Here is an 11,920-nt window from a genome sequence, read left to right on the forward strand (position 1 = left end):
CGTACAATGTTCATAACTTATTAACTAAGACATATTTCTACGTTTTAGTCACTGAAGAGAAACAAAACTGAAGTCTGAATGGGAATATATTCAGAAGGCAACGTACACTAAAACGAGCTGCGAGTTTTTCTGTTGACAGTAGGGAAAATCATAATTGATTCACTCATTTAGGTCATTAACTTTGTCAGTAGTTATGTGGAAAAAAGTGATCAAGAACAACTTTAAAAAACAAAACAAAAAAACAAAAAACAAAAAAAAGCAGGCAGATATACTGCTCAGTAAGTGAAGCCATCATTAAGGAGGTTAACGGTGTTGGGGGGGTTAAGAGGTCAAAATGGAGACGCTGAACAAAACAACACAGAAGCAAGAGTTGATAAGAGCAATAGCTCATCTGGGAGGTTAACGTAGTTCATGGCAGCTGTAGATTCTTGGAAGAAAACAATGCTAAACACATTGTGACCAGACCAGAGGTCAACAACCTACTAAACAGGATTTGTCTAAAGCCTCAAAACCCAAATGACACTTTGGGGGGGGGAAAAATGCTTGTGAAATATTTACCTGAAATATAAATGATTTTCTGTTTCAGTGTGTGAGTTTCAGAGCCAAGATTACTTCTGAGGGAAGAATAAAGGCGGTTCCTTCGATTCCAAGTTATAGGAGAAAACAATTAAGAACAGCTTTTAGATTTACAGGTAGCTTAACATTGACAAAGATCACTGGGGGGGAGGGGGCGCAATGTCTGCAATGTTCTTTGAAAAACCTTCCAAAATGAGCAACCATATGACTCTGCTGGGAATGTGCACATCACAAACAATTAGATCACTGAAATGTGGTGGAGTTGGATCAGGAGAAGAAAAAGTTTCTTAACAGAAAAGGTATAAAGAGAAGCTAAAACCAGAGGGATGTATGACCAGAGGTCTTTATTGTGCTTTCTGATAATAATGTGAATCAAAGAATTCAGAACTATCTACAAATGAATAATAAAATACTCCTGACTTCTGCTCTATGCTGTATCTACAGTCACTACAAAGTGGAAGCAATAACTTGGCAATGATTTGCATTTACTGCCACCTGCTGGTCACTTTTAAAATTTCTGCCAGTAGAAGATTCATCTGTTTGTGTTTCAAAGTTAATTGAACAGAGACGTCGAAGTGCATTAGAAAACAGCATGCTGTTGTGTTTTAGCTACAAGTGAACCACAGTATTACTTAGAACACAACATATCATTTAAAACCCAAACAATCGTTGCTTCTTGTCTTGTGCTGAATGTTTCCTGTCAGCTTGATGTGGTTAACCAGTTTTCTTCACGAGATTCAACGTGCTGTGTTGCTGTCTGCCACAAGCCAGTGTCATCTTGATTGCAGGTAGGTTAACACATGAACCTCTCTCTAATCTAAGGCAACCACTGCCAATAAAAGAAACCATGAGTATTTTTTGTTGTCAAATATTCCTATTTTCCCTATTTCATTTGTGTGTGTGTGTGTGTGTGTGTGTGTGTGTGTGTGTGTGTGTGTGCATTAGCACAGAGCTCTGTGGCAGCAACACACTTCAATAGATTTAGCTGAATTTTCCCGAATTCAAATGAAACACTGAGCAAAAGTGTGACAACGATTTAGGCTTCAATCACAAATACGCTTCAGTAAGTGCTCAAGAGTTGCCATCGTCTTTCACAAGGCTTCTGCATTTTCACGTTTAAATGTCAAACAATAACTTATGTTTACAACTCTCCAATTCTCCTGACTGACTCAGTAACAAACGCCGCCTTCTGCATGACGCCATCTGATTTTGATCGGATAGAAGCAACATATGCAACAAACATTACAGTCACATCCAGTAAATAAGAAGACTTTTCTTTCTGAAAAGTATCTTTAAGCAGTAAATAAATTGACTTTTTATTAAGCTCAAATTTCTGAATAAAAATATATTTTTTTATTGGTCCGATGTCATATTCTCATACTAAATATGGTATCTGCATTAGCCATCATAGGAAAATCATCACACTTTACAGAAATAAAGGTTTGAAAACATCAATCTGTGTGTAATTTATCTGTGTAGTGTTTCAGTTAGTGAACTAACTTACTGAAATGAATCACATAGCGCATTTTTTTTTCTCACTTTAACATTAAATCAGAGCAAATCTTTTCTGCTTGGGGCAGTTAGGATCGTTAAAATTATTTCCATTTGTTAAAAAGGCAGAATAACAAGAGGTGTTTGGTTTTCCCCCCTTTTTCTTCCAAATGTAACAATTGTCATTATAGGGTAATACTTTAATTTTGGTTTCATCAAACCACAGGACATGTTCCCAAATGTTTAAGACTTTGTCCCTGGGTGCATTTCCTAACTTTAATCCTGCTTCTTATGTTGATTTTGGAGTAATGTGTGCGTAAATTTGCATACAATAGTTAGATTTATTTCATTGCTGGGAGAAATTAGTTCCATCTGGCGAAAAGATGCTACATATAAGAAAAGTGTTCATCTGTATCTGAGTTACCAGGCCCTTATTAGGTAATGAGTGAAATTTTGTTTCCGTTCTTTGAGTTGATTTTATTTCGACATCATGTAAAATCTAGTTCTCAGAATTTCTAACCAGATTCCTTCCTGGGTAGATGTTAAGAGAAAAAAAAAATAAATTGCAGACAAAAGGTAAGTGTATACGAAGGGTAATTTTGTGGTGGGGATTTGCTGAGCTGTGATACGGATGCGTAGCGCTCTGCCCTTCTCTAACCCTCAAGCAGAGTTTCCATTTCACACTTTCCACCAAACCTCAGGTCCTTCGTCTTTGGTCACTCTCGTTTAATTTCTATCACTTCTCCCGACGTTTTTTTTTTTTTTTTTGTATTTATTAACTGAACTGGAGCAACACTTAAATTTGTAAAGTTTCACTTTGTTACTTTCAAAGATTTTTGTACTCATTTTATCAGTGGTGTGTATATTTCACACCAGTTTAATTTTAGGACTGAGGTTAAGGCCACAGGATCTTTTTTTTTTATTTTTTTAGTACTCACCGATTATGCACCTACAGCCCACACACCTGTCTAAATGCCAACTGTGCAGCCTCTAAGGTTAGTTAGGCCTACTGTACATATCTGAATTTTGCATTGACTTTGTTGTTTTTTACACGAGCATGTAGATGCATTGTACCCCTGCCTCTGTTACAAACCACAGGTTTCCGTTTGAGTAAGCAGATGAGGAATTTATGCTGAAGTCAGTCTCCTCTTGGGGTTTTTTTTTTGGTTTGTAAAAAAAAAAAAAAAAACTTAAAGGAAATGTTTTCTCGATACTCTGAAATAAAGAAACACTAATAATTTAGTCATTAATGTAATTATTATTGCTTCTTAACAACCAAGTTAAAACTAACGAGGAACGAGGAGAACGTAGATAAAACATTCATCTTGATTTTATTAAAAGGTAATAAAGCCTTTTAAAAGCATTGTCCTTCTCCCGTGATAAAACTTTGATCTTATTCCTCAAACTAAAAACTAAATTATTTGTCTTAAAGAAATCAGGACTACAATTTCTGTCATTTACTACGCACTTACAAATAATTTGTAACCAGTGTCAGACATCCTGTGTCTCCGTGGTTTTTCTGCAAATTGATGTGAAATTTTTTTTGGGTGTATAACTGGAAACAGAACAAAAGACCAGTTTAGAAAATGGAAGTCTTCTTTAAATGCTTCACATTTTGTCTTGTTAGAATCTCAAACTTTAATATGCTTTACTGAGATTTTGTGTGACGAACCAACGCAAAGTAATGAATAACTATGGGATGGAATGAAACAGAGATGTAGATTTCAAAATCTATTCCTAATGCTAATCTAAATTGTGTGGCCTGTATTGTCAAGCCCTCTTTACCGTGACAACTATTAATAAAATCAAATGCAGCCAATTGCATTCAGATGTAACCTAAGTACCGGTTGGTAGTCAATAGCCTCTGTGTAATTTAATCTCAATATTATAATGGTTCTGTGAAAGTCTCAGAGTTTTGAGCAGACGGGATCACGAAGACCAAGGAGCACAGCAGATGGCTCAGGAAGAAAATTATGTGGAGGTTTATTCAGAGAAGTACACTGGGTAACGCTGAACAATCTGGATCGTTCCAGAACAACTATCAGCGTGGGACTCAACAAATTTGGACATGACATTCCCCATGTCAAAAAAAAAGTGTTTGCATGTAGAGGAAATGGCGAACAACTGGTCTGATGAGATCAAAATGAAAGGTTTTGGAAAAACAAAAAGCTGTATGCAGTGGAAGCACTAAATCTGGACATCACCTTGAACCCACCGTGGTCATGTTGAACCATGTTGGTGGCAACACCACAGTTATGGCCTTTACTTGTTAGTACATTTCTTAATTTTCTGCATTTTACTTATGCGTATTAGAGTGATGGGGGTGTTGAATAAAGTAGTATAGACTTTAAAAATAATCAATAATCCATCCATTTCAGAATTATACACCAATTTTTGTTGGTAAATTACCTAAGTAATTAAATTAATTACAGTTAATGGTTGTAATATGTCAGGAGCTGAGTATTTATTTTCTAGATAAAAATGGTCTTTTAAAAAAAAAAATAAAAATGTGCAAAGCAAAAAATAATTCATCATATAGCTGTACCACTGCAAACATCTTAATCTCAACAAGCCCTTATGGCCAATATGGAAAATACCAGAAACGTGTATCAGCAGAGGAATTTTGATTAAATCAATTATTTTTTATAATGGGATTTGTAGATATACTCTAATCAACAGTTATTTAAATATTTTAGTGTCACATCTTTACTGGATGTGTCAATAAAGTTGGTGTCTAAAGCATTAAAAGTTTTCAAATACAATCCCAATATGAAGATACTTTGAGAATATTGTACTGTGTAGAGGATGAATATCTTCTTCAGGATATCATCAACTTTAACTTGAACCTAAGCTCTAAAATCAGTTTCTTCCATGGAGCAGATGATAGCTGGAAGGAAAAAGCAGTGGTTGAAAGTTTGTCGAGACGGGCGACCGTCTACGCTTCGTTGAGGTTGAGAGAACCGGAAGGCAGAAATGGCAATTGCCTACATACACGGAAAGTGAAGAGAGCGAAGAGGTGATCGATACATCATGGGACGTCCCCCATTAACCTAAACCAGTGTAACTACAAGGACATCTCAGGGTCTTCCATTAAAATAGGGAAGGTGATTACACACCCAACAAAAACTGGAAGCTGGTTCTTATGACAACAGGAATTCAATATGTGTAGAAGTCATTATTTTACTGTGAGAGACTCTAGTGATCTGCAGTCTAAGAATAAAGGTCTTTGTTGGGATAATGTAGAACCTTGGGATCTTCAAAATATGACAGTTTGGTCATAAGAAGCTTTAAATGTTAGAAAACAAATTAAAACTTATATTTGATTAATTACTTCAGAAATATAATCTCACCTGTCAAATCTCCTCAAAAGTCTTGTCTCCATGACCTACTTAGCAGAAGAAGTTTAAGCTGGATTTGGTGTGCTAGCTAATAACCACAATGTCTACTGTCGGCCCGTCACTTCCTGTCGTCTCTCTGAAAAGATTTCACCACGCATTGTGGTTGAAAAAAAAAAGCGACGTAGCATCTCCCCTCATGAAATACCCTGAAATATTTCTACACCACAATCGGCGTGTGCTCAAAGCACACCTGACTGCTTTCTTCTCAACTGGTTCGCTGAGAAGAAAACTCAAAAGGTTGGAACGTAAAGGGGTATTGGGAACGCATTAATGCCCCTTTAACTTTCTTATCATATTGTCACTTTCCTAACACAAACGTCAGTGTTTTATATTCTTATTTTATGTTTTTCTAAATGAAAACCCGGAGTTTTCATGATGGAGTGCAATAAGTTGTATCAGGTGTAATTCAAGCTCAAAGCCCAAACCAATGAAAGTAAGGAACAGATGGGAAACGGGCTGGAGAGAGGTACAAAGATTTTTCTAAGGACAGCAGGGAACCAGAGTGACAGCCATTATTCTAAACTACAGAAAACAAGGAGAGAGTTTGGTTTTCAACAACATCCGAAGATCTGCAGGCCCGTGTTTATGAATAGCAAGACATTTGACAGAAATTATATCTTTTCATGTTACCAACATGTTTTGCTTGCTTTGGAGTGGCCCACCCAGTCCAAAGAAACTTTTATTACTGCATATTAGCATCTTTTTGTTCAAATTGACCTTTGTTTTTCTTTCCTTGACATTGAAGTTCACCGTGGGCGGAAGCAAACCATTAACATGAGTAGTAACAGGTGGGGAAGATGCAAGCCACCGTGCATCTGCACACGCTGCACAGACATGCAAATGCTGAAGCATAAATGTATTCACACATACAGGCACATAAATGCCTGTATACCAGAAACTGAGACGATGCGACGTTCTCGGTTTCAAAGAACTCGCCTGAAACCCACGGCACATCACCCTCTCCACCCATTTCTTTCTTTCTTTTTTTTTTTTTTAAACCCTCGCGCTTTTCCCCTTTTGAGAAATGTTGACCACATGACCGCAGGTTTTTTTTTGTTTTTTTTTTGCAGGTAAGGTTTTGTCATGGAACCTGTACTTCTGCAAATACACACACATGTGAGGTGCAACGCAATAAAAAGGGACTCTGAGTGGAGCAGACACACACAGACAACTCAGCCGGACCTGCAAGCACGCCTGAGAGACACCAGACGACAGACAACATGGTGATGATGAAGAACTCCGTAATCATGGCGACCTGCCTCCTGCTTCTCTCATCCCTCGCTCTTCAGACTGATGCCAGTAAGATTACCAATTTTTTAAAATAAATTCTGTCATCATTTGTGAACATCTTTGCAAAAACAAGAGAACTTAATCTACATCCCAGCTAAATATATTTTTCTGGCACCACTTTTCCAGGTGGAATTATTGTTCTGGGTTTCATTTTTGCATGCAAAGTAAATTTTTATTTACACCAACCTTTTTTTAGATTCCTTCGGCCCGGACGAATGCTGCTTCAAGTTCTTTCCGAAACGGCTGCAAAAGTCAGCGGTGGCGAACTTCAGATACACGGACTCTCTTTGTCCCATGGAGGGTGTGCTGTAAGTATTTTTAGATGCTAGAAAACACTTCTAAATTTAAATCCAAATAGTTTATCACTACTTTTTTATGCGTCTAATGAAAAATAAATGCATGTTTTCAGCATTCATATGGCTTTCGACGAACAATGAGAAACTAATCAGCCTCTTTCCTCGCCTCTGTTGCAGTTTTTTGATGAAGGGTGGCAAAGAGGTCTGTGTCGACGCAACTCAGCAGTGGGTGAAGAAAATCATCAAGACCAAGGAGATTAACCAGGCCAAAGGAGCGACCAACTCCACCACCACACCGTCCCAGTAACCCTCAAACGACCTCTCAATGTTCACTGAGCCAAGTCAAAGTGCTGGTGGAAATATTTATCTCAAGCTCTCTCTGCCTGTACACTGACAATCCTATTATTATCTATATCTATATATTTTTCAATAAATGCAAAAATTCCTGAGATGACTTGTGTTTTTGATTTTGTTGTGTTAATTCACTGGCTTCATTTCTGTCAAACTGACTGCGAAGTTGCATTTTTTTAAAAAAGGAATTAGGAACTGACAAGCAACGAAAAGCAAACAATCTATTTTTCTAAACTGGTTTTAATGGCAAAACGACTGAAATTATCTTAAATAAACAAACCAAAGGGTTATGAATGTCGTCCACTTCAATTAATTTGAGTTCAAGTTCACTTATATGTTTCTGATTTACAATAAATGTCACGTCACAAACTTCGTGAGACGTTCAGGAGCAATTCATGCCCATTTGTGCTAAAATTAATCCTGTAAAAGACACCACATCGCAATTAATTGCACACTTTTCAGTTCTATCTACTGATTAACACTGCTCAGTTAAATTCAGTGCTTATAACCAATTGGAAAAAGTTATCTCCAATACCATCTGACCTCGTGGAAGATTAACCCCTCCAGAACCAAACTGTAATCCTTCTTTAATAACAAATACACCAATATACATGAGATGTGTAATTCGTTTTATGTTCAGAAAGAGAGAAACTCTACCTTGTTCTGATTCACACCATAGAGCATCAAAGTTCCTGTGGTTTCTGGTTGATGAAACCAGAGGAAGTTGTTATCTAAACCACAAAGATTTGACCCAAAAACTGTTTTTTTCTCTCTCTCTTTGTCTTTTCTTTTTTTTAAGTCATGAGAATTCAAAACCAAACAGGTTGGGTTCTTTGGGAAAACGTGCATGAGTGAATATTATGCAGTTCTCGGTGTTTTATATTATCCTTGTGAGCCATCGTCACTTTTAGCAACTCTCCGTGTGCTTGCAGCATCTTTCCAGCAGGGGTCGCTCTTTCGTCTTGTACTGAAACGTTTCAAATCAGTCGCCACAGAGCACGTTAATATTGATCAGAGTGGACAGCGTCGTAATTAGATTTGCTTAAAATCTAATTTCCAAGCGCACTGCCATCAGCAGAAGCTCAGTAGGGTCATTTTATGAGCATTCTTACCAGACAGGACTGTAATAAAACACATGTGCACAGTCAGTGCTGCATGCAGCTCACTGCTAACAATTATTCTAATTTCATTTAAAAATACAAAACTTACCCATTTCAGATATAATTTAGTTTGATTTATTCAATAAACTGAAGATAAATAAATAAGAAAAAAGAATCTCCTTTAATCCCTAGACATGAGCACAGCGGGCGTCAACTGATCGTGGACCCAGATTTTTATTTTTATGCTACACTGATTCCTCCATGCAAGCAATGGAAAGACGCTTTACTGGCTCCACATGTGACCTATCAGAGGAGATGCTCTGATTAGACTTTGGAGGACCTGCTGCATGGATTTACATAATAATTAGATTGAAAACAACAGAGACTTGAGTGCCTCTTGTTTGCAGTTGTGATGATTCTTTTCTACACGCAAAGAGAACGAAATAAATGCATGACATTTTAGGAAGGATGCTCACAAGCCTTATATTGCTGTCAAATCTAACGTAACTCATGTTCCAATGGATTTATTTAGTTCAGAAAGCTGCATTGTGAAGATTTCTGAGAGGTGTCCTATTAAATTTACATAAAACCGAGCAGCTCAGTGACGGCATGACCTACCTGTGGCAGAAGGAAATTAGGACAAGCAGAAGCGGACTGCCTGAGGTTTTTATTTTCCTTTCACAGCCATTGTTGTTGGTCGGGTAAATGTCAGCAGAGTAAGAACAAATCTGTGTAAAATGGTCCCCAATCATGTTACTTACTCAGGAAATATTTAGTGGTTAAAGTAACTTAAGTGGGAATTTCCACTTGCTTTTCAATTCAGTTTAGCCATTAGGAAATCCAGCATTTTGTAAGTTAATACAGGCAAACCCACAGGCAAAATAGTTTTTGAAATTGTATTTTCTTTTATTTGTCATTTAGTGACAGAAATTACTTCAGCTGATAATGTTAATGCTTGAAATACTAAAGTCAGTTGATGAAAATAAATGTTTTTTGCTTTTTCTAACACGTGTTAATATCCCACTGTGGTGTGAACTCTAGAAATTGCAGCTTAAATAAACAAATCTACTAATAAAATAATGCGCTTCTTATTGATCACAAGTTTTCAATGTCTAACTTTTCTTTTCTTTTTTTTTTTGTTTTTTTACTTTTTGTCTCATTCCACCCATAAACTTCATTGTATTGTATTGGTATTTTATCTGATCTGAATGGGAAGGCAATAATTAATAATTTTCAAAGGACAAAGCAGACAAAGTAAAAAGCTTTGGACACAATGTCTAAGTTTAGTCATTCAAAAATGAAAAAAGTGTTGCTCAACTTCTTTAACTTATTGGTCAAATGGAGCATTAATTACAGAAGCAGCCAAGAGGTAACTCTGGAAGAGCTGCAGGGATCTACAGCTCAGACGGGGAAATCTGTCCACAGAACGACTTACTGTAGTTTGAAGAAAAGCTATTGCTGAAAAAGGTTTGGCACAAGCCATGGGTCACAGAGCAAATGGAAGAATGTGCTCTGGTCAGGCGAGACTAAAACTCAACATTTTCACAAACATGCAAAACACTTCATGTGGCTAAAAAGCTAACCGTACACATCATCTCCACAGTGAAATACGGCGACTGCAGCATCATTCTTCAACAGGATCATGAAACAATAATCAAGCTGCCTGTTTTTCAGCAAGACAACACAGTAATCACATTTGTAAAACATTGCAATGCTTCTTTTACTTTGCAGAAAAAAAAAAAACATTCATCAGGTCAAATTTACTGTTGCAAAGTTAAATTTTATTGCTTATTTCATTTGACAGAAGTCAAACGACTTAGTAATTCAGCAACTTGAACTGAGAAAACTGCACATATTTCATATGTGCCTTTCCTGAAGGTTTGTGCCGCTTCATCGTTCGAGTAAAAGAATGAATGTTCATTATAGCAGAAGCCGAAAGAAGACCAATCTCCTGTATTGCCCTCGAGGAGGGAATTCGTGTGGTGCTGTGGGCAAGTAGAAGACTTAAAGGAGGCAAGAAAACAGCAAGTCAAACCATAAGACACAGTCAAAAAGGGTAAAAGGGGGAGTTTGTGACGGCTACAGTTTCTGAGGCGCACACATGTAAAAATAACCAGAACGTGATGTCAGCTTTTCCTGACAGATGGGATCAACATAAATTAGGTCTCATGTGAACCAAACAGGGGATGGGGAGGAGTTTGTCTGTGAGATCTCAGCAGTAAAAGGAGGAAGTCAAAAGAGATAGCAGAAACAGACACACACACACACACACACATATGCATGGACTCTCAATTAACTGCTTGTTATGATGCTTGCAAGGTAATTACACTGTAAATCACGGTGGTCACATCTTGGTTTCACAAATATTATGAGCAGAACTTTAATGTAGCAATTATTGTTTGACTTTCTCCAGCCCGTCCCCGTAATAATAAGCCCAGGAAGCCTTTAGCTGGGCAATCGAACAGTCTGAGTCCAGATAGTTTAGAGCCCTGTGCTTATTTGCATAACAACGGAGCGAAACCTCTTTGTGTTCCATATTTTATAGCGATTAAGCAAAATTAAGAGTGGGATTCAAAGTGAAATTATAGGAGAGAGAAAGAGAAACAGAGAGAGAGAGAGAAAGAGAAGGGATAACCAAAAACTCAAGATTGATATCTTCTGTATAATTACCTACAGCTTGGTGGTTGCTTGGAAACCAAACAGAGAGAGGGGGGGGATGGAGATGAAGCTGATGAGACGGACAGAGACACTATTACAAAGCCCGAAACTAATTCCTGGGTTGAGATGATTTCCACTCTCTCTGCTACTTGTGTTTAAATAGAGCTTAGGATGACAGATGAGGAGGTGAAAAAGTGGGGGAGTCGAAAGGAAAGTCGAACATGGAGTTAAAAGGAGCTACAGGGTGAAGAAACGGAGACATGTGTCTTACATGCGGGAGAGCGGATGCATGAATAATTACTGAGATATTGACATTGGACATCTCTTCGTCTTTGTTCTGACCGTCCTGTCGTCTCTCATCTTCTTTCTTTTCTCTTCCATACTAGTTTTAATCCTCCTGTCTGTTGCTTCTATTTTGCATCACTCATATGGGCCGTATGGGCAACAGCCCAGGGCGGCATTAGAAAAGGAGCGCACAAACCCGGCACAAAATATAAAATATATCTGGGGGTGCCTTGAAAAAGTTTTCTATTGCTTTAATTTACGTCCGGTCAATAATTAGCTAGCACCCCATATCCAACCAAACATTGTTTAGACCAGAAATTTTGAGCTGATATAAACCAACGTTGGCATTTTTCAACGTGTGGATCTGACAAAATTATGATCACATGCACACTTTCCACACCAGATCCCCTTCAGCTCCTGATACCAACTACCCCCCCCCATGAGCTTAAATCCAAACATCCCTTGTTTGATCAGA

At 37.6% G+C, this 11,920-nt stretch overlaps 1 protein-coding gene across 1 annotated transcript; it reads left to right on the forward strand.

Annotated features, from left to right (window-relative positions):
• The first annotated feature begins 1,194 nt into the window (after positions 1 to 1,194).
• LOC103144162 (C-C motif chemokine 4-like) lies at positions 1,195 to 7,502 on the forward strand. Its single transcript, XM_007561015.2, has 4 exons — positions 1,195 to 1,364; positions 6,536 to 6,764; positions 6,952 to 7,063; positions 7,229 to 7,502. Exons 2-4 carry the CDS (start codon positions 6,686 to 6,688, stop codon positions 7,356 to 7,358), a joined length of 321 nt encoding a protein of 106 aa, XP_007561077.1. The 5' UTR covers positions 1,195 to 1,364; positions 6,536 to 6,685; the 3' UTR covers positions 7,359 to 7,502.
• Positions 7,503 to 11,920: the final 4,418 nt, after the last annotated feature.

This window comes from Poecilia formosa, unplaced genomic scaffold (genome assembly GCF_000485575.1).
Source record: "Poecilia formosa unplaced genomic scaffold, Poecilia_formosa-5.1.2 Scaffold122, whole genome shotgun sequence".
NCBI lineage: Eukaryota > Metazoa > Chordata > Actinopteri > Cyprinodontiformes > Poeciliidae > Poecilia > Poecilia formosa.